The sequence below is a fragment of the Mastigoproctus giganteus genome, chromosome 6, assembly GCF_048544385.1.
Source record: "Mastigoproctus giganteus isolate SK-2022 chromosome 6, ASM4854438v1, whole genome shotgun sequence".
NCBI lineage: Eukaryota > Metazoa > Arthropoda > Arachnida > Uropygi > Thelyphonidae > Mastigoproctus > Mastigoproctus giganteus.
Window position 1 is genome coordinate 147,868,332 of NC_143580.1, and position 24,810 is coordinate 147,893,141.

At 37.4% G+C, this 24,810-nt stretch overlaps 1 protein-coding gene across 1 annotated transcript in view; it reads right to left on the reverse strand.

The window, feature by feature from the left end:
- Positions 1-24,810, reverse strand: part of LOC150084647 (32 kDa beta-galactoside-binding lectin-like) — an 81,109-nt gene that overhangs the window by 41,583 nt on the left and 14,716 nt on the right. Inside the window, 1 exon segment of the mRNA XM_090376528.1 lies at positions 4,555-4,643. Within this exon segment, the coding sequence (XP_090232654.1) occupies positions 4,555-4,643 (89 nt within the window).

Sequence of the window (24,810 nt, forward strand, 5' to 3'; positions counted from 1 at the left end):
AAATTTTCAGTCATTGGTTTTAGGCGCATCAGCAACTTAGGCCACATTACGCCGCGCGTGTGTGTTTTATGATTGTAAATTGCATGTCTACTTGCTGGACAAGATACCCGAGTTTCCAGGAGAAAACCAGGCTACCCTCTCCTGAAACCGACTAACTCAGCCAGTTGCGAAAAAGACCCATAATTTCTCACGTCATTGACGAGATTCAAACTCAGGTCTTTTCCACCCTATGTGGGGGAGGATGGTTATACTAACTGTACTTGCTACCGACGAGGACAAGATTTTCGATACGTAACTATCGTTCTGGAAGAACATGTTTCTGAAGTAGAAGCTTTACTTCTACTTCAGAGGCGCCTCCGTAGCCAGGTGGGAAGGAGCTGCAGTGCGTAGCACACGCTTCTTGATTAGACCGGGGTTCGAGCCAGTCACCACCAAATACGGAAAGGTCATGGAATGACCACCACATATCCCGGAGCAATATGGCTTTAGTTGCTAATGCTCATAAAAACCAAATAACAAACTTCTACTTCAGAAACATCTAAAAAAAATTTGAACAATTTAGGTCTACTAAATAAAATTCATAAAAATACAATCCAATCCATTTTAATTGTATACCAACAAATATGCAGTTTCTCTTAGCGCTTCAATAAATATGAAATGAAACGATTTTTCTTTTTGATATTAAATAACGAATTTAACATCACTGTCTAAAATGTGTCCAGTCCAATGGTCGAAGATTTCAACGAAAAATAAAAACAAAACATGGATCCATTTCTGGGCTCTGTAAATCTGTCATTAATAAATTATGTGAGAATGACAGTTTCCGATTTTTATACAAGGGCATATAGGGAAATTTCTCCTTCCCCATAACTCAATGTTAGTGAATCCAGAAAAAAAAATATGGAGGAAATATCCGTTTATCCTTGTTTAAAAATTATTTTTACAATTCTTTTCACATTTTCGATTTTAATACAAGTGCATAAGGGGGAAGGAGTATCCTCCATATGTCTCTGTGTAAAAATCGGAAACTAATTCACTTGAACACACATGTAAAAAGTCATTTGAGGGACTTAATGCAATAACCCCCCACATACCCCTATAGAGTTAGAGTAAACCCATCATTACATCTAATGTGACTCCACCTTCACATGACGTAAGGCGCGGTTGATATACACAAAGTATAAGTGCCAAAATATTTACAACCCTGTTCCTTTCATAGCAAAAATGGTATCATGTCTCGCACTTCCCTAATGAAGTGCTGAAGAACCTTTTTAAATTTAGTCTCCTTCCGTCAGACAGTGACTAGCGAGAGAGCCACGCTAACCAAATTTTTTGTAATACTAGTAATGTCTAATACTCAAAGTTTCAGTTGATCTATTTAAAAGCAGTCACGGAATGCTTAAGTAATGAGGTCATTGGCAAAACTGAGTCACTGTAACTAAGCTAGCGAAGATACATGTTCCCAGAGTCATTTATATACTCCTATGCACATCTTCCAAGAATCGCATAAAAATTCTCCTCTAGCTGTTAAGTAAAAGTCAACATTCTTCATTTGTAATATAGTTTAAATTTTCTTTAAATGTAAATAAAAAGCCTGCTATGAATCTGATATTCTACTATTTACTCTATTTGGGTTTAATTACAATGGTATCTGGAGTTTAAAATAAGGAAGTATCTACTTTTCCTAGGATAAGTCTTTTTATAATCTGCCCCACGTTGAACTCTATGGATGGGAGGGATAAAATTTATTGAAATGGAATTAGCTGATGCTTTTATGATAAAAAGCATATGTTGGAAACGACTTAAACCGAGAACGTTCCACTGTTCGGGAAGTACGATCTTAGCAACTTTATTACTTATTGAAAAATACTCGCGTCTGAACAACTCCACTCAGACCGCAAAGGGCCATTCAAATTACGAAACTCAAAGTGGGGAGGGAGAAGGGATATGGTCAAATGAATGTTTACGATACATTACGGTGGGTGCTATCACGTAATGGTGCGCAATCTTTTTTTCTACACAAAATGTGATTGGAGTATTTCATAACGTAATAAGGGAGAGGTAGTTAAAGATGTTACAGGACGAAAAGAAACTCAGTTTAAATATTGCATCACAGAATTTATGTAAGTGGTCCCATTAATTCTGCCAGTTTTTTTTTAAGTTGCTTACCACGATGAATTTAAGTCGGCCCTACTGTAGACTTAAATACATCGGACATTAAGTCTGCCTAACTCCGCAGTTCTCGCGAGTATTTCAGTATAATATTCTTATTCATTGATCCATTACTATAACAGGTCCAACTTTTTATGAAATTTGATTAAAAACTGTTTTTGGACAGATTGTGTTATTGCTGATATTTCTGAATAGTCAAGTCATTTCTCCGTTGCTATCAAAATATTCATGCTGCCCGACCATATGGATTTCTGATGTGGCCATGTGGCCACTATTGAAAAAAAAAAAAAAAAAAACTTGGACAGACTCGAATTCTAATATGAATGCTTTATCAACAGTTCAATTTAGTTTTTCTATTATAAAGAGTGCTAAACGGAATTTACCACTCTTCTGCCTAAGTGCGTAGAAAATTGGAATAATTTTTTATAGTTAAAAACATGAAATCTAGTAGGCACATAACATGAATTAATATAAAGCTTACAAAAATGCTTTAGCCAAAAACTTTACTTGGCATAATGTATGATTAGTTGCTTTTGGGGTGTTTTAAGAAGTCAAAACTGAGATCATGCGAGGCCAATATACCGAGTCTGCTAGTTTCATGTCTGCTAGGCTAGTTGTATGTGGGAGGAAAGGGTTTTTCAGGAAATCACCCCCCCCCCCATTCCAAGAGATCGATAACTACACTCTAGAGAGTAGATGGGCAAGACTTCAGCAAATTCTGTACAAAGGTCAGTGTACAGCAAAATTAAATGATAATACTGAACTCTTTAGAAAGATTGTCAATAAAAGCTTTGGTGGCTTGAAGTGGTGAGACCCATGTTTAGTCTCCAGGGAACACTTTTCGGCATGTCTTTTCTCCCATTCTCCTTCAACCCATGCATGACACTAAGTACTATGTTTTGATAACTTGTGTTTGGAGTTTTCATTTTAAAAAAGGGCGAAAATAGTATCAGACAAAGCGTTATAAGAATGAGGTTACGATTTTGTACTCCTGATTCTACGATAAAAAGTACTTAAGAATAATGTTAAACTTATTTCAATAAGTTTTTGACATCTATCGAAATAAGTTTCTCACAAACGTGTACTTCTAGGGCAATATGACACTGCTACCCAGAAAGATGAGCGTTGTTAGCAAGTGAATGTCTCTGAATGCTATTGTGCTGCGGCAGGATATTTTACTATCAAGTTCTTTTGCAGTTCTCCACAATTTTTTTTGAAGTGCATCAATTTCATGTCAGCTTGTGCAGTATACACGCAGAGTCATGCGAAAATGGTCGCATTTTTAAGTCGTATGCGTCATTCGACCTTGGTGTTTAGTTTTACATAACTCGAGTGTGGCCTGCCAAACTTTCGGTTATGTGAAATAAGTGTATCTTATCTAAGCAACCCTCAGCGTCTCCGAGTAGAAGGTATAGGAAGGATGATAAGCGTGCAATCGTATTTCTGGCACTTATCTACGGCAGTTTCCTTCTTTAGCTTTTGGCAACTCCTCACTAAACATACAGTAGCAATATCCAGGTACCAAGTCCTTTACATGACCTTGACCGTCGCGGTAATATTGGTAAATTGTTTCTCGGAAGGATAATTTTGTTATTAATGGGCGAACGAATTTATCATTAGGAATTGCACTGACCGTCTTAAATTGAATGAATCGTTTTGCCATCTAGAACATCATTCAAGGTGCAAAGTTACTTTTATCCTAAAGTTTGAGTTTAGGAACGTTTCTGTGTTGCTAAACAGATTCTGTAACTACGTTGGTTTAAAATGGAATTCGTTTCCAGACTTCAGAAAAAAAAAAAACACCTTTCTCTGCTAAGGATTTAACCATATAGAATATTGGGCAACATTTAACTTATATAGCTGCAGCTTGAAGGTAAAACCGAGGTTCCTAGTGAAAGAATGAGTTGGATTTTCTCAGGAGAATGAGAATTAGTACTTTTTAGGAGGTTTTAACCCGCCAACTTAAATGGTGCTAATATGGTTTTATGGTGCTAATTTTCATTTTTACAGCGGTGGGTGGAGGGGATCTGACGAGAATTTATTTTTTGTAGAAAATTACTGTTTGTTTACCCAAGATTTTTTTTTTTGATACTGGGGGAGGGGGCGGAAGGTTACCGAGCCTAATGAAGCATTGCGCTCAAGGCCTGTATTACATTTTTCTCCTTATAGAACTGAAGGATTTACTTGATTTAAAATAAAGTTCTGATTATTTCAGCTGAAATGTTCAATCCAGGTGTGCCGGATTAAGCCTTAAAACGCAGTGGATCGACTCCCATTTCCACTAACTCTGTTTTACAATGGCGACATACAGCATTGTTATCCGCCATGCTGAATTAATTTTCAAATCTGGGTTAATAACTAGAAAGCTGTTTAGGTACTTACCTAGCAGAGTCTGGGGGTACCATTCCCAGAAGGAAGATCTTAGAGCCAATGCCGAGTCCACCGGGTATACTGCAGGCATGAGGAACAGCCTGAAAGATTGCAAAAAGTGTGGTCACCAAACAGACAAAGGACGCAATTTAAAATTTTCACGAAGACATGATGGTTGCAAGCCTTAATCTTTTAAAAAGGCTAATATGAAGCAGGGAGAAGCCTCTTCTCCAGCTAAATAAATCTAAGATTAAAATAAATTCATATTTCATAGTCTGAAAAGTATGTTTTAAGTAATATAAGGGGTTGTGTGCGAACAGATCACTTTTACAATATTTCTCATACTACGATAATGGGTCAAACTGTAGACAGATCAAACTCTACTCAGCAAAAAAAAAAAAAAATTCTCCCCTTCTTATTTTCTAACAAAAGATGCCTACCTCTGCAACAATGATATAACATTTTCTTGTTTCAGGAATGTGGTTTTGATTTATAAACTTCTTCAGAATCCATGTACGATGTTCAAGAAATCAATGGTTCTTCCGATACCCTCTTGGAAACCACTGCTCTGGGAAAGCATACTTAACATTTATGATAACTTTTTCCAACTGCAGGGACATTCATACATTGCACGTAGACACTACTACGAACAATACACAATCGCAAAAAAAAATAAATAAACTTTTAAAATCCTATGAAAATTACCGTTAGTTATTATCCCTAGACAATTCTGTTATTTATAGTGGTTGCTTGTTGTTTATTTTGGAATTTTAATATCCTTTCAGATATTCCAAGATGGAATCTCTCCTGACAATTTGAAAAGAAAAAAAAAAAAAAATCCCTAACCTATGTAGGGAAACACTGAATTTCGAGAAACTAAGTTTAGTTGTCTTCATATTAGAGGTTTGTGAAAACAAATTTACGCAAGAAATTTTTCTTGGTCGATTTCACTTGTACAAATAATGAAAATACAGTTTCAGCAAATTCTGATGGATTCAAGATGACTAAGTTTTTTTCTTGTACTATTCTGATAGTCTTTTAGTAAGATGTACTGGTACTATATTTCCAAAGAAAAAAATAGTTTTAACAGTGTACTAGCGGGAACCATCCAGTGGAACTTAATGAAAGTATTGCTCTCGAATATCCAAGCCTGTCATGTCAGGCGATGGTAAACAATGTTCAGATATCATCTTGCTTATTGGAAGTTCAACAGCTTAAACCATGTTTGGTGTCAAGAGAACCACATTTTCCCGCCTTCAATCTCTCTCTCGCGTCCCGTGTGGCTAGGGGTTATGATAGTTAAATTATGCGATTAAAGAATGCTATACCCCTTTCTCTTAACATGGCACGAACTTAAACCATTTGATGTATTCCTCGCAATAAAGTGCCAACGTGTCAGTTGAGGTGTGATATATGCTTTTAATTTAGCAACATCGGACGTTGTACAAATGGTTTGTAATATCTTATTCGGTTCAAATTTCATAAATGCCCTCCCCCACTTCCAGAATGTATTGGGTGTCCATTGAAGGTGATGAGTTTACCTACCTTCAAAAACTGTTTCTTAAAACATAATTGCATTTACACAACCAAAACATGATTATAATTTTATTCAATCAAATTCACTGCAGAAATTTGCATAAAGGCATGATATTTTACCTTCAAGAGAGTGAAAAAAAAAAAAAAAACGAGTCACACGGTGGACAAATTAACTAGTGCGGATTTAATTTCTAAATTTATATTTTATTTTTATGTAAAACTTTAATAACCTTTTATTACAAGAATGGTGCTCATCCGATCAAAATGCCATATTTCAAAACAAGCAGGTACAAAGACTTGCAAAAAGATCAAGTTGCACTCGTACACCTCCGAAGTAGACAATTGTTACTTTCAGCAATTCATTCATCAATTTTAAAACTGAACAGCAGTGAATTTGCTCGACGTGAATACCACTTGAATCTGAAGAAGAAAAAAAACCTTTAGAAATTTAAGTTTATTATATCAGTTTCAAAAAAAAATAAAAAGTTACTTCATTTTCTCAAACAGAAATATTGGAACAAGACGTGTTATGGTTATTTCTGGAGAAGAGTATGCTTTGTAAATAGAAAATTGGGGTCCAAGATGTTTTAACATCAGCACAAGAGGAGAGGGAAAAAAAACCCTTCAACATCTTCATATAGGACGCTTTGGTTCAAAACAATGCAACCATGTTCTATTTTACGCCTGAGCACAACGACCCATAAAGAAAGCAGAGCAATATGTAGATGGGATAGAACAGTGAACGAACCACTGATAAAATGTAGTGGTTATAATTAGACAACTCCAAGGCGGGGGAAGAAGCTAAGGCTGTTTGTTGGCTCAAGGAATACCGAAAAACCCAGCAGATATTTAACACAAATACCTTGCTAGATAGAAACGATGTAAGCGAACACAACAGTCAGAAGTCGTTAAGTAATAAAAGAACTCACCGGTTAGCCCAGAAAACAGAAAGACTGCGACACAGATATCTCGGTGTGAAGTCGAGAAGCAGCGACTTGCTTGTGAAGACGACAAAGTTTGTATGTTATGTGCGGAGAAGGAATGGCGAAATGCCAACGAACATAGGCACTTTCCCCCAAAAGGTGGAGACTGGAGGGGTGGGAGATTCTCAGCAGCTGGCATATCATCTTACAAAAAGCCATATTAGCTTACTTAACTCAAAAGGATAAACACTTCGGATTGAGGGAGAAACCGCCCTGAATCCCAGATAACCAGGGAAAACACACGCGGAAGTGCGTTTTATTAAGTGTTGACTTTGACACTTAAGTATATGAAAGTATCGTGGCTAATTTATAATTGTATGTTGTTAAAATAACATTATTTCTCGAAAAATGTTTTGAAATGGTTGGCTACATGCAAATTCTTAATCATTCTTAAGTACAGGGAAACGAGAACAGTGATAATCTCTGCCTGCATTATTAGAAGAAATTTGTCATTCTACGCCTGGCTCGGCGATTTATAAAACTTACGGTGCGTGTTAGGATACTTTTCAATAGAAGTGTCATTTTCAGGAGATTTTAATGGTCTCAGCACTTGATTGATCAGCTCTGACCGTTTCTTTTACTCTTACATTATAGAGTTACCATATAGTTCAGTTGATTCTGCCACGCTAGACTGGCTGTAGTCCTGACCACGTTATGCAATAAAATTCTTCTATGGAAGATGGACACGTACACAGCCCATTGTTAAACGAGTGCTATTCAGTCTTGTAGTAATAACACTAAAGTTGCAAACGCTTCTGCCCTGGGACTGTGTTTAAGGCAGTTCAATATTAGTATAATATACATGAAACTCAAATGAATTCCAACTATTAGATTCATTTGAGGCTAATCTTGACCAATCAGAACTCAAACGTTTTCACTCCATCTGAGTTTTTATTAATGCTTGTTACCTGTGGAGGAAGATTATGCAAACTTAGCTAATTGAAGAGTTGATTTTCATTGGTACAAGAAATTTGGAATTGTAAACATTGTTACGTGATTTCGGGATTAACGAAGTCCTGAAGCAAATTTGTAATATCGTTTTTTAAATTTATTGTTCATAGTCCGGGATGACCAGATAAGTTCAGGAGTTCACAAGAAAGAGAGAATACAAGAATATCGCCGTATTTTGTAATTACTTCAGCTTTGACACTGTCACAAAAATAAATTCGAATTGTATGTTTTTAATATGCTCTTCCTGTATTATAAGACGTTACTGCACACGAATAAATTTAGGCATTTGTTTTTTCTTCATTATCACATGGCAAGCGAAATGTAAAAAATCAATTACGTGCCAATTTTAAAATATTTATATTAACCATATTCTAAAATTTCGATGTGATATTTCCGTGCGAAGTTACATTAGCGCCATCATTTGGTCAATTATTAGCCTAGAACTTTGATTCGTCTGCTGTTTTTAATATTTTGCTGCTGTAGTGATACGTGAAAGTTGAATTAAAAATAACAGAAATAAGTGGAAAAAAAGAATAGTTTTACTTCTTTATTAGTGCTAAATTGCTGCTGAACCACAGCCGGAAGTATGGTAAACAAAAAAGGCAAGTTTAGAATAAAATATATATTTAACTGCGGTAATGAGTTTTGTAATCGTAAAATAGTTGAAATATCATTACATGAATAAAATATGGAGTTAGTATTGCACTATGCTGTGAAAAGCTGACTTTAAAAAGTAAGCAGGTTACATATATTGAGAGAAATGAGATTTTAGAACTGTTGGGAGAGGGTGTACCCATGTTTTGTTAGTGACAAAACCAGCGGTGTTCTTGACTCCCCGCCATACATATGCATCAAGTCCCGGTGCAACTCTTAGGCTAGTGCGTACTATTAAGAATTAAAATAATAATTCAATATTAATTCAACATTCTAATAAATTTTTTTCGTCATGGCGCAATCAAATTGCTCTATTTAGAGTCTATTCATAAAATGACCTGATAAAGCTATTTTTGCATTTTATAAAAAAGATAGCTTGACTCAAACTAAACGTTGTTCACACGCCGGCAGTTATTGTTAGGCGAAGGTTTCAGCTGCAATAAAATCAATTTTTCATCAACTTTATAACTGAAATATAAAAAAATCTTTTGGATATGCTTGTTCTTATACGAAGTTTTTCAGCTACAAAATATAAATCATATCATTCGAAAAGTCTCAATGAGGAATAGCTCATTATGTTAAATCAGAATTTGAGCTAATTATTAAATACGAAATTAACTGATGTGTGTGAAAATGAGTGACTTCATATTGTAAATCAGGGTATTTATTATAAGCAGTTGAATCAGTAGTGCAACGGATAAAAAAAAATTATGTATGCTTAAGTACGTGATCAAACCCAGGCGTACTTATTCGGTTATACTCCAGAATATGGGTACTACTTTGCGGGCTTGGCTTCTTTTCCTTGCATCCGCCCCGAATTAGTGGCTTAAACTAACCTACCTTTTTTCACTAGCCAAAAATGGAAGTCTTAAAAAACCCACACTCTTGCTTGAATCCGTTCCAAATTCGGACACGCCCGCAATGTGGTGACTCGGGTGTACCTACGTTTTGGAAATCAGTCCCCCCCCATCCACCCCCAAACTAACTTAAATTGAACGATGTAATATATAAACGAAAAATAATTAAAAAAAAAGCATGTCACCCAATTAAATAAGCTGAAAGTTAAACTGGAATCTTATTTGACCTTTAATAGCCAATGTCCATGGCATTCTGTAATCCACTTCATTAATATCATATCAGTTAGACATACGTGGTAATGTCTACCAAATTAAAAAATAACACTAACCACAAAAGACGTAATTTTATTTTATGAATAAAAAAAAAATTACTTTATGGTTTATTTTATTTGAATACATGACGATAATATCAACAGGCAACAATATTGCGCCTTCCTACGAATTTGCCCTAATTGGAGCATTTACTTGTTTCTTGGGAAATAGTTTATTTTCTATACTTAATCGGATGAGCTGATCACAGAATCGCCATACCTCCGGGTAAAGTAAAATGACTACTTTGTGTGTTGTAGGATACATAATGTGTAATCATAGTACTAACTCTGAACATTAAGACGTGTTCTCAAATCTTTGAATACAGTTGACTTCTAAAAAAAAATTAACCAAATTAAACCAAAGTCATTAAATCTTATCCGGCGGTACGTCGACGTGTGTATATTGGTGCACTTATTTCTGTTTTTTTGGTCATACTGTAAGAAAATATTTTAGGTTCTTCTGTTCATAAACAATTTAAGCTAAGTATAAGAAGAGGAAAAACATGCTGCGCCGCGGTAAAGTCTGTAGCTCACTATCGATGCATTCACTGTGTAGTCCCTGCAAACTCATGTGACTGCATGAATTTTTGAATTGCGTGCTTCTACTATGCAAATTTTGCCAAACTTACCTTAATATAATAACTTGTGTACAGTTAGATTACGGAAATCGGCAACGAAAATAAACCGAAGATGGCTAAATACGTGTAGCTCTCTCAGATAGCTAAACGTATTTAGCTACAGACCTTGCCACGGCGCAGTTTGTTTTTTATCCTCTCCTTGTACAATTTCTTCGAGAAAGTCCCTTTCTTCGAGAAATATTAGAGACTTGCGCCCTTTATGCGTCATATCTTTAACGACTTCCTTCTCACATCTTTAATGTCTTCTTGATGATATTACCGCAAACCCTTACAAATCCTTTGTTCAAATCAATTTCATCTTTACGAAAGAAATTTCTACTAAGGCAGACTGTGCCATGAAAAACTTCCTCCCATAATCTTGCAGGACCTCATACTGCATCGGGAACCGACTGGGTAAAGTGCCTGCCTGGCAACCTAGGGGTCGCGGGTTCGATTCCCGCCTCGGGCTTGGATATCACGATGGTGCCGTACTATCCGGTTGGATCTCACGGCCACGATACACGAAGGAAGCAGGAAAAAACTGGTTCCTTCGTGTATTGATCACATCATACGACAAAAAAAACTGCATCGGGGATAAACATCAAATTTGTTTCTTGCATCGAGCTGATTTGACTTCGTCGTAATTAACCATACTGGTCAGGCAAGATTTACCTTTTAGTAGGACTAAGGGGCAAGTCTTGCTTTAACTATGCTGCGATCCATTAAGGACCATTCCTATCGAGATGGTGTCCCGTGTATCCTTAATCACAGATTCCATAATCTTACCCAACACTGAAATAAAACTCGGGTCAAAAGTTGGCCCTCACGTCTTTTGCCTTCTTTGTGGACGGGGAGACAAGCGCTACTCCAGGAGGATGATTTCGGGGTCTAATTGATAATCGCATTGTTATTCCAAAAAAAAAAAAGTTACATACGAGTGCTGTTACACTTATACACAGCCTGAATTTTGCATGATAGGATGCATACAGTCACCCTTGGAGCTGTCCCTCACCTTTTCTTCTCTTAAGGTATTTCTCTGATATAGCTATATCCTTTATTTTACAGCAGGCTGACTAGTCAGTTTCCCTCGAAGTTCTGATTTCCCTTCTACAGTAAATATCGTTGCAAAATATCTATTAAACTACTCTAATTTCTGGTAGATTATGATTTTTCCCCTTCGATCACTTAAGATTCTCATTCATTCTTTTGTATTTAACATATGAGAACCCCGTTTTTAGCTGTTTGCTAGCGTTTTAACATATTCAGCTTTCATTTGCTTTACCACATTAGTGGTTTTATTACCTACCCTCATGATAGTTACATAACTTAGTATCTCGCGATGGTCTGCACCTTTCTTTGCTAACTTGAACCCTTCAACATCTCATCATCAGTTGTGTTTTTATGCAACTCTGATACAGCCCTCAACTGCTCCAAATGCTTTTTCCACGAATGAGACTAGGGTGAAGAAAGGGACATCAATTTCGATGTCCCTTTCTTCGAGAAATATTAGACTTGCGCTCTCCTATAAAGGGCGCAAGTGTAATTTTGGCTCATGCCAAAATGACACATGGGCCCTTTATGCGTCATATCTTTAATGTCTTCCTCCTCACATCTTTAATGTCTTCTTGATGATATTACCGCAAACCCTTACAAATCCTCTGTTCAAATAAATTTCATCTTTACGAAAGAAATTACTAAGGCAGACTGCGCCGTGAAAAACTTCCTCCCATAATCTTGCAGAATCATTCAATCTAGAATTAATCCAGGAGGCTTGACATCTGAAGGAGAAGTCAGATGTCAAGATAAACCAAGTCAATTGGTTCGTTTTAAATTATTACCCACGTAGATCATCGTATACAGCCTTTATTACGCTTAAACTGACCTTTGGTGAATCATTTCACTAATTTTTTCTCCTTGGAGATACTGGGTTTTGTTACATCTGTCTTTATTACAGAATAAATTTCCAGTCTGAATGGTTGGGGAAATAAAGTATAATACCTTTTAGGGGTTTCCTAAAAAAGGTATACTTCAGAAATAGATTTGGTGGGGGAATCCGTTGTTGCTTTCATTCAGAAAGTGAAAGTCAGTAGAGATTTAAGTTCAGGAAAATGCGCAGTACCGTCTAGTTAAGATAGACTCTACTGGGTAGCAAATTCTGTGAGACTGAACTTGAAAAGTTCAATAATGTTATGATGATATGAATTAAGTTTAAATAAGAGTGTTTGCAGTGGTAATTGTTTTCGGTTTCACGAAAAATTTATAGTGGATATTTTGAATTTTAATATAAATTTCATGGGTACATTACGTACATAATGCATTAGCATGACCAATAATGATTAAAACTATTATATTGAGAGTATATTTGAATTGGTGTAATATGCTACTTATTTTTTCTAATTAGAGAAACTTTCTCCTCAGTCCCTTTAATTCACTTAAATAATGTATAAATGAAATTCAACAGAAATCTATTCACAGTGCGCCGTTTGATTTTCCCACGCCATATTCGTGTAGGATAGACCAGTGTTAGCTGTGTGCAGTGCCGGTGCCAAGTATTTTGAGCACAACAGCGCCCTAGGCAAGGCTAACTACTTGCATCCCCTCCAAATTGCAAACTTAAAATTTTCAGAAACAGATGTCTTGTAGAGAAAATGAAAATCACAACTTTAAACAGCTAAATTTATTTTAAATTGCAAGAATAAGTAATACATTTGATTATCTTTCTCAAATGCAAAGGAAAGTTTTGGCACACATTTTGAATTGGTTAAAATTTAAGTCGCTTAAAAGTTAATTTCAGGCGCGAAAAATTTACATGAAAATTGCACAAACAAGCTGTTACTCATTCGATGACAACATGACGTAACATATCCAGCTGTAAACAACACATGCTGCCACCTAAGAATAAAACTTATAGCCAAAAATATCACTAAATTTCAAAAAGAAAATTAAAATAAACAAAAAGGATAAATAAAAAACAGTACACGAATTTTTATAAGACTAATTCGTAGCACTGTTGTGGCATTATCTTAAAATAAAAAGATAAATTGTCAGTTGCATTTTTTACATGGATTAAAAGAAAAACTAATCTATATAAAACTGTGCCCCTCAAAGATCGGTACTGCGTCCCTCTGAGGTCTGCGCCCTAGTTGGCCTAATGTTAGCCCTGGCTGTGTGATGAACTGGAACCTTGTATATCACACGGAATCACTAATGCCTTGTACATACTTGATTAAGTTTTATTAACCAGTGTTCAATTTTTAGAGAGAATGTATTGCTATTATATACAAGTTGATTGCAATAACCCCGTCACACCCTCGTGGTAGCACAGTTGGTACGATCGCACTGAGTGGAAAATACCCGAGTTAGTCCGGTCGATGACGAAAGGAATTATGGGCCTTTTCATAAGATGGCCGAGTTAGTCCGTCTCAGGCGAGGGTAACATGGTTTTATCTTCCGAAAAAGTTTTTCGCCCAGAAAACCGACCCCAGGATACACTCAATTTGCAGACAATATATACAGAGCAATATAGCCTTAGCCGCTGATGCTTTTAAAAAACTCTTCGCAGCCAGAGAGAAACTGGTTCATAGGATAAACTGTAAAAAACATAAGTACGTTAAGTTTACTTGGATATAATCTAAATAAACATTTAGCAAGTTGAACCGTATAAATTTACATGCTCGAGGAATTACATATTTCTTAGGTCCTCATCAATATAACAGTTCTTGGGAGGTACTAAAGATTCAGCTCCATATTACCTTACTTTGAGTATGTTATCCATTAACCTGGAAATTCCAAGCAGCTTGGCAGGCCGTTCCCCTGCACTATTATATAGTGTTGAATTATGAGCGTCTGCAGCTCCATGATAATAAAGCCACTTTTAGTAAAAGAGGTTTGGTTATTAAAATAGGCGAACTGAAATCAAGGATCCTACCACCACAACATCTGACTACAGCCCTGGAAACTTCTAGGTATATTCAGTGGATGCTTCACAGAGATACAGCGACTCCTTATAGTGAAGAAGCCCTGGCTTGTAGCCGTGAAGGGTATTGTGTACGGCGTGTGCCCCTTGTATGCAACTGAGTTCTTCATCAACCAGATATTGGCACGAGACATTTTACTGTTGGGGTTGTCCGCCTCCAGGCCTGCGCTCAACTCCAGCATTGGGAACCACCTGCTTATACAAGATGAACCGGCCTGTAATGACCGGTTCATCTTGTATAAGCAGCATTTGTGTAATGCCTCGACGTGGACCTGTATAAACTTTCCTCTGACCGCACCTACAGGAATAGTATACATCTGGCGACGCCACGCCTCTACAGAATGCAGGCCTGGTGCCCTCTGAATAGTTAAGAGGTGCTGAGATCTGTCAGACAAATTTTCACTATGAGAATTTGCTGTGTATTTATGAGTTGAAGCATAAACTTAATATCCACAGACGTTTCCGGGCTGTAGTCTGATGTTGTGGTGGGATTTTAGTTAGATTCCATTTCAATAACCAGACCTCATTTACTAAAGGTGGCTTTATTACCGTGTAGCTGCCGACGCTCATAATTCAGCACTATATAATAGTGCTGGGTATGATATAGTTTTAGTATATATTCTTTTGTGAGAACCGGGGGTTTCTTACTATTGTATTTATTTATCTATTCCTCTGTATAATTGCGTATTGCTATATCCCGTACTTTGGAACCCAATTTTAGTTGGGTATTATTTTTGATTTAAGCACAACTGGTTCCTCACCCTTCCAAAGCTCACAAGCTACCCGACTGCTATATTTATTCTTTCTGTCACCGAAGATTCTGGGCACTGTGGATATTTATTCCCCTTGTATGGTTTGGACTTAGCGCAAATTTTTTTTTTTTGAGGACAGTGTCTATTTCTCTTAGAAAAATAAAATACTTATTTGAATTTCTAAACATAACAAAGGTTTATTTCAATATAAAAATTTACACAGTACTCTCATTTAAATAAGAAATATCTCTACCTTCCTTCTGAAAATTTTACAAGATTACTTTAAATTAATGTTTACTTCAGGATCAATAATAGCTTTCCTTCTACCTCCTTTATACATATTCATCATACATTTTTCAATTAATCTAAAAATTTTCATTTTTTTACACAACACATTTCCTCTAATAGTCTCAGACTATACAACACTGAAAACAATCCCTTTAGCCTTACAAAATACTACTACTCCTCTAGCCAATTATCAATCAAATATCTACCCCTTTGTTTTTTCTTTCACAAACATATACAACTTAATGCCTTTATATCAGAGAGATAGTATTTCTCACTATCTATCTAACCCAGTTTCTTACTATGTGCTTGTGTTCTAGGTCTATGCCAAGCTATCTGTCGATAAGGTTAATAATTATTAGTCCTGAGTGAATCGTAAACATTAACCAAAACTATTGTCGGGGGGGGGGGGGGACTTGCTTTGCCTTTTTATTTCCGCAGCTACCAGTACATTAATCCTCCACTTTTGGAGTTTCTCCGCGGCAGTCTTCCTTGTGTTTAGCTTACGGGTTCTATAGGCATTCCTTTCCTAGATTCTCCTTTAGAGGAATCGATGGCCGACGGTCTGCATCCATTTACTTTCTTGTTATAATGAGGCTCGTGCTTCCTAAGCATTCAGACACTTCTCATTTTTAGCAACATCTCCACTCCTCTAACCTTTACATAAAAACACAGGCACTTCTACTTGACCATTCTTTCCGACACGACGTTACATTTTCCAGACATTCCCAAACCAAAAATTTTTCCGACGACACCCTTTCTCCCGCCTTCTCTACCAGCATCTCTAATATAATTCGTCCTTCATCTGAAATCTTTGTTTCCTCCGTGTGCTGTGTAGCTGGGCACCCCCCCCCCCAGAAGTACAAAGGTTGTGGAGCCACTTCCTTCTGGAAGTTCCCCCTAACTGTACTTTCCTGTAATCCGGTTTGTTTCGCTCGTAGTCAGAAACAGACGCCCTTTTGTTTCCCAAATGCATTCTAGGGGCAGTTTCATTGTATGTATCTGAAACTTAAGTTATCTTCCATTACTAGGTTCACAGTTCATTACTCAAGCACATACCACGATTAATGGATAATTTAGGACGGTGACTTTATTGCTTTCCCAACATATCTTTTCCTGCATTCCGAACCATTATTTTTTATAAATCAAACTTGCCATCCATCGTCACATTCCAATTGTTCTGTACTTGCTGACATTGGCATAACTAATCAGCAATCTGCTTCAGATGAATATCTGTGCAGGTTTAGATAAAAGAGTACTTAGCTTGCCGCATCTTAGATTCTTTGTAGCTAACTACAAAAGAATTTGAAAATTGTTATAAAAATTTAATTAATATAAAATTATTCATTTTATTTATACTTGTAAGATTTTGGATCTTACACTAATTATTGCATAGTCATTAATATGTTGCATATTTTGCTTTGCCATCCATGTCAGTCCAGCAGTGGAGTGAAAGTTTTGCAATCGGCAGATGGAATCTGTTTGGAGTTAATGTCACACCAAAATCTGAACGAGATGCAACCTGATGAATGCTTAAGAGATGGTACATTCACAGATGAAGTAGGCAGGTTTTAATGAAAAGATCATTAATTGATTTTCAGACTGAACCCTGCGAGATAGGCAGATTCTTCAGTATTCAATTAACGGATTCAGTGGTCTGAGCAACGCTTTCATTCTGAGTGATGAGAGTTAGAATTTGAGGTCATTGATTTGGCATAGTTCAGAAGAGATGTTAGATGTTCTTCATGGTGGTGCTTTTATTGCAGTAAACAGCAGTCCCGATAAGACTCCACCCTCGAAGGTGTCTGCCGTCACTTATCACTCTCGTTCCATTTGTGGTTTACAGTCTGATTATCCGATTCTGATGGAGAGAAGATAAGTTCAGAATGTTCCCCCGCCCATATATTAGAATTTCGGAAGGGATAGAAACGATGTTGTGTTGGCAAATCTCTCCCTGCAGCTCCGAACTTGAGCTTTTCCTGTCTTTGGATTTCTCTAGAAGTCCGAACATAGACCCTTTATACTACTTTATTCTTCATAGGAATTGGTTTCTTGAGCCTCTCTAAAGGTTCAAGAAATGCAATTCCAACGAAGTCATCATTGATTGCTACATCTGCCTTTGAGTTAGTTGGTCTCAGGCCAGGGTAGAACGATTTTTTATCCCGTAAACTCTGGTTTTTCGTCCAGAAAATTGACCACAGAACATGCGCAATTTAGAGGCAATATGGCCTAAGTTTCTGATGCACCTAAAAATCCTACAAATAACTTCCTTTCTCTCCAAAAAAAAGAATAACTTAATCATATCTGCAGCACCCTAATTATTGTCTGCTTTTGCGACATAAAGTCATATCGTATAAACCAGGGGTCGGCAACCTGTGGCTCTTTGAGCATGTAACTGCGGCAATAACTTTTAGCCCACATGAAGCAAAGTTTGAGGACTTAAAAATCAAGAACATGTGGAGTACAAGACTAAAATGCCTTAACTGAAATTGAGGATTTGGGCAAAAGAATTGGAATTCTACATAAATGCAGATAGAAGAGTTGAAAAAGCAATAACAAGTTTTGTTCGATGCGTGGTGTAGCTTACCGGACACGTATATAAATTTGAAAATATTTGCGTTTGGACTTCTGTTTTGATTGGACGAATTTCTGTGGACAAATATTTTCGAACATGAAATATACTAAAAATAAATCAAGAAACAGTCTGAACAATGCAAGTCCTTCAGCATGCTTAAAGATGAAAATTACGGCATACTACCCAGATGTTGAGAAACTCGCTCAAGTTCAGCAGCAAAAGTCACATTAATTAGAAATACTAATAAATATTTTAAAATATTTTTAATAAAACACCTTCCTACTATTCCATTTCTTAACCCCCCCCCCCAGCTTGAGCTGAAGTGTGGCTCTTCGGATTCTTTTTTTTCAATTAGATCAAAAATGGCTCTTCACTCAAAGGTTGCTGATCCCTGGTATAAACATATCGTAAAATGTGCATGACGTATAAGCTGTTCTGTCGTTTGCCCAATCGCAGCAAACGTTGAAAGTGACCACTCTGTACTGCGCAGCAGTTCAATTTTCGGATTAATCATCTAATATTGAATAAGATCGTTAATGTAATGATGTCGGATAAAAAACTGTTCATTTTCCTACCAGAACACCAGGCAATCCTAATCACACACCCAAAGCTCATGAATTTTCTTAAGCAATCCTTCAAAGTACATTGATGTGAGTGGGTCCTCTAAGCATCTCAAATTACAACTTAAAGAGCCGACCGGGCTAGCCGGGTGGGTAAAGTGCCTGCCTGGCAACCCAAAGGTCGCGGGTTCGAATCCCGCCTCGGGCTTGGATCAAAGTACTGCAAAAACCTTGGGAGGTGCATTATGGCCACAGAAGCCGATGCGCCAACAACTACCAAAAAAAAATTGACGATCTCTTTTCCTTTTCCTTGGTTGGATTACTATTTTAATTCTTCTGATTTCAATGTTTGCTCATACCGTGTCAGTGAAATTATTGTAGGGATGAAATCCTTTATTCCACACTCCACCTTAAAATCTCGTCCTTAGCACACTAATTGAAAAACAAGGTACCTTGTTTTTCCAGAAATTATATTGTTTGTTATTTGGTTTTTAGCATTAGCAACTAAGGCCATATTGCTCCGGGGATATGCGGTGGTCATTACCTGACCTTTCCGCATCCTCCGTATTTGGTGGTCACGGTCTCGAATCCCGGATCTAATCAAGAAGAAGAGACTTTGTAAGATATAGGTCATTAATTAGCCTGACTGTCCTCTTTTGAATGGAATCTAGAAGCCGGAGAGGTTTTACGGAGCACAACCCGATGTGCGAACAGTATTCCATGGTACGGCGGATTTGAGGTTTCTACAGAGTGAGTAGTTTTTTAGAAGAAAAGTATCGCCGAGAGCGAAAGAGAAAAATCCCAGGTTTCTAGATGAAAACGAAGCAGTATTAGATAATCCCAAATAAAGATTTGTGATCTTGTCTAAAGATCCGAGTGTCATCGAAGATAAGAATAAGAGTAGTAGAATTCTTTTTGCGAGATATAAGATGGGAGTCAGTTTTAGAAAGATTGAAATTAACTAAGTTATGTTTAGTCAATTGAGAATTATCTGGCGTCTTGATATTCGAGAAGCTTGAAGCTGTTTGTGCACCGAAAAATTCTCAAATGGTAATGTGCCATCATCACATAAACTATGGATAGTTTCCAGTCAGTGAAAGAAGGTCATTAATATACAAGAGAAAGAGGGGAGATAGAACTGAACCTTGGGGAAGAACAGCATTAGTGAAGAAGTTAGACAGCTATCTACCACCACTCGCAGGGAAAGAAAATAATACCCAATTGTAAAAACCAATCAGCAATCCTTAAAATGGATTGCGACTGAGTTTAACCAAAAACTTTCCCATTTAATCAGTCCATAGGTGGGTAACATAAGCTAGTATATCACCAGTGGATAAACAGACGAAATCCATACATCATTCCATCTGATCATTGATCAGATGGAAGGTTTCTAGATATATTAGAAGTTGACGGTTAATAATTTGGAAAGAAGTAGTAAGTGCAATGGGACGATAATTGGATAGGAGTGATTTCTTACCCTTTTTACGAACCGGCTGGATACGAGAATGTCCCCAAGCAGAAGGAAAAAAACACCAGTGGAATAAGAGTGTAAAAACACAAAACATCAAGCTACAGATCAAGATTATTCAAAATTCCTGATATCCTTTAGAAGAAAGACCAAAATAGGCACCGAGTGGAATGTACTGGGAACAGCAGAAGCGATTTACCAAGATTATCAATACAAGAGAAAAAAAAAAAAAAAAGTAGGATGCATAGGTCGGCTTTCTCCTTAGAAGAGGCAACAGAACCATCAGGTTTTAACAGATGGGTAAAAGTTGCGGCCAATGACTTTGGCAGAAGAGCAGAATGTCCCAGTACCGTTTGAACAAGAAGGAAATTTTCTATGCTTAGCCTGTTCAAAATCTAGTTTGGACTGATTTGTCGCGATCTTTAAGAGAATGAGCCTGTAAATTTGGATGCGACCCATTTGCGATATGCAGCATTCTCATCTTGAACAGCCTTAGCATAATTTCTGGGCGGCACCTCCGTAGACGTGTCAGACGGTCAGTTTCTGCTCAATTTTTTATAGATGCTGCCGACCGAGCTAGCCGGGTGGGTAAAGTGCCTGCCTGGCAACCCAAAGGTCGCGGGTTCGAATCCCGCCTCGGGCTTGGATCAAAGTACTGCAAAAAACCTTGGGAGGTGCACTATGGCCCCAGAAGCCGATGCGCCAACAACTACCAAAAAAAAAGTGCTTTCATAGGTACTGTTCTTCTAATTTTGCTTCTGTAATCCCCCCCCTTCCAAACCCATGCCACACCACAGCTAGTCAACATACATTTACTGTTCGACTTAAATATATTTCGTAATTTCACTTCAACTTTAGCTTTCTGGAAACTCCTTCACATGTATTTCTTGAAAATTAGCATATCCAAACATTCAAGTCTAATGCTAACAAGTTTGCCTTACCAAACTTTAACCCATGCACTGTACCAAGTGCTATGGGTACTAATACCTTTCGTGTTTTCTTAAAAAAAAAAAAAAAAAAAAATTACATGCATACATAAAACTACAATGGTAGTGTGGGCGGCATCATTTGCTCTGTATCTCGTATTGTGCTCTTCCTTCACAACGAGTTGCCATGGTATTGCACTACCTCGAATAAGTAACGCTTCACTAATAGAGAAGACTTGTTACTTATTCTCAGTGAGTACCACCACCCAGACGGCCCCGTTTCAAAGCTATTGACCTATCATCGGTGGGTGGGCAGGTACCCTGGTATTGCAGATATGACAACCCAGTTGTGAGGATAATCACACAATGAGAGATTGTGTGAAGATAATCACAATCTGCAATACCAGAGTACCTGCCCACCCACCGATGATAGGCCAGTAGCTGAAACGGGTGCCGTCTGGGGGGGGGTGGTACTCACTGAGAATAAGTAACAATAGTCTATTAGTGAAGCGTTACTTATTCGAGGTAGTGCAATACGATGGAAACTCGTTATGAAGGAAGAGCACAATGAGATACAGAACAAATTATGCCTCCCACACTACCATCGTAGTTTCTTAAGAGTTATCTATGGTGTATCTACACCAATATTATATAGATATTAAATTTGCTCTTAACGTATTATGCCTTGTACATTTAGTTATTTTTAAGACAGACAGAATCACCTAGGAATTTCACTTTTCTTTTTCGCAATGGTATACTAGCATCACAAATAGAAATATAAACAAAAGATATTTATTAATAGTTAAGGCAAAGCTAAGTAATATTTGACAGGTGCTCTCAAAATATTCCAAAATGAGCATTTGCAATCTTTATACAACAGTTTTGGTAAACACGACAATTATGCCTGAAGTGTTATCAGAAGCCCTCAATTTGCTTCAGTTTATCATTTTAAATGGAAAACAAAAATGAAAAGTTCACCAGGTGCAAACTAATATTTAGTTCAACCGCCTCTGGCCCTGATGACAGCAGCCCACCGTAGAGGCATTAACAAGATGAATTTCTGAAGATTCATCAACTGATAGTTCGTGGTTCCAAACACGAACTATCGTCAAGTTAAAGAAGGGTCTTTGGTTTCGTTCTGGCAACTGCAGATTCCACACGATGCCAACAGTTTTTTATAGGATTCAGGTCCGGGCTGTTTCCTGGCCGGCTAACAGTTGTTATGGACCGTCCTTCCAACCATTTTTTCACCTGTAACAAATGTAAACACATTACTGTCGAACCTCTAATGCAGAAATGAAGCTAAAGTAACTACAGAAGTGTCTATTTACACTTTTCCATCGATGACAAGGGGTAGTCGTTCTGAAAGATGCAATTACTTGGCAGGTTGAAATGGTCTCTAATCTTTGGCAGAAATTAGCCTTCCAATATAGCCAGGTATCCATTGAAATTTACTTAAACTTTTATAAACTGCAGATGACCTATTCCGCGATACGAAATGCACCCCCATGTCATTTGGCTGGTGGCGAATTTCACTGTAGACCCTATACAGTCTGGATGGTATTCTTCACCATGTCTACGGCGAATCGTTTGTCTCCGATCAGAGCCATGCAGGTTGAATTTCTTCTCATCCGAGAAAATAACTGACTTCCACTGCTCGGGAGTCCATTTGACATGCTCCTTACACCAAATTAATCGGGCCTTTTTTCATTTTGTGTGAAGGGAAGCTTCTTAGAACGACGGGATACAAGTCCATTTTTGAAGAGGCGTCTTCTGACTGTTACTGCACTTGCTGCCACTCCTGTATGTTCTTCCCATTCTCTTTTCAGCTCAGACAGAAGCTTTATGGTTTTTAAGGCATAAACCCTTAAAAACGCGGTCCTGTTTGGGCGTAGGGACTCTTGCGTCTGGTTCCTTTTTTTCCTAGCAGCAGAACCAGTATTCTTGAGTTTGGAAAGAAATCTACTCGCTGTCGACTTATTACAAGGCACTTTATAAGACGGAAAGAACATCCTCACGTAAAGGAGCAATAGCACTCTTTCTTGGTGGTGTCAGTTGGACGAAACTCGCTATCCCGACTCAAGCAAGGAATGACTGCAACTCTTGCAGAGCGTGCTTATATAGCTGAAGCAATATTAAGTCATCACCTACGCGTGTCAATCTTATCTAGTATTTGTAATGGCAAATGGTGCAAGGAAGCCTTTGGCTTATGCTGCACCAGCCAAAAAAAAATAAAATAATAAATAAGCGATAATAATAAAATAACAAAAAAATAAAAAGAATAAAATAATAAGAAAATAAATCTGATGCAGTCTAAGAAATATTGCCATATACTTACGTTATTCGGAAGACAATTACAATTTTAAGGGATGATGCAATTTCTCTGAACACCAGTGCACGCGCGCACACTGCAAAATATTGAAATTTATTGGCAGTGACAACGGTAATGTTGGCCATCAACCAAAAAGTCCATGTTCTTTATCGACATGCGGTACCATCAGGTTCTTTAACCCCCCTCAAAAAGGGACCAAAATATTGAAGTGTCCACACTTAATATATTATTTGATAGCTGCATCTTTTATATATCGTATGCGCACGCCCATGCATACCAAAAGCCACACTGGAGAAAAACAAACTTCTGGTATGGTCCATTTTTCTCCACAGTCCAGTGCTGTATATTCCATTTCCAAAACTTTCCACAGCAACGTTCCATTCCGTGCTTATGCGCGAATTTCTTGAACCCTGTTTTTTTTTTCCTCTTCGACCCGGTGCTGAAAGATGAACTCCCTCCTCTTCGGTATCAGTAAAATTTTGTTAACGTTGGAATTTCAGAGTAGTAAACTTATCTGAAACTAACTTTATGCTAAAATAATAAAATGTAAGAAAAAAAAAAAAACTCTTGAGGTTAAGTGATGCAGGAGAAAACGTAAAAATTGTTACAGTCTATATTTAGGAGAAACGATTTTATTCCTTTCCTACACCAGGCAGCGTTCCAGCCACGCGTTCATTCTACCTAAAGTTTTTCTTCGTCTCCTTGGCATTTGTTTGGCGAACAAACACGAATGTAGAAAGTCCGGAAGAAAGGAATGATTTTCACACTATTCTCGAATAGTTACCTAATGGCAGTGAGTCAATGGTTAGTCATTTTCTTTTGAAAATGATCCCCAGAAGCTCTAAATGATTTCAACAACGATTGTCGTAGATATGAAAAGACTACGTTTAGATATAAATACCGTACTTTCTTTCGCATTTCAAAGTATCAATAGCAGATAAATTGCGGTTCTAAATGAATTTAGACATTGATTAGTGCCAAGGAAGCTCTGCTCATGAAGCATAAGATTATAAAGCAGCATGGTATATAAGGCGATTTGTGCATTTTCTGGGCGAAAAAAGGACGAGCGCCAAGGAAGCTCTGCTCATGAAGCATAAGATTATAAAGCAGCATGGATATATAAGGCGATTTGTGCATTTTCTGGGCGAAAAAAGGACGAGCTAACACTGGCTCCTTGAACCAGGCTAGATGAACTAAAATCTAGTTTCTTCCGAGTATCGTCAGAATCACTTTGATTCTAATGACATTAAAAACAGATGAGGCGGGGGAAGAGAAATCGGCTTCCCTACTATAAATAAGATATAAAATGACAGTTTAGTCTTACTTCGAGTCTTGCGTTAATTGAAGTATGTCACTATTGTTTAAATTCAGGTGTATTCGTTCAAAGGCGAATTCAGCCTTTCAATTCGCTCCATTTTGCCAAGTCATGACGTGCTTTCGAACAAATCGAAAGAGTGTGCAGTGAATTCGGAAGTATATTCTAAT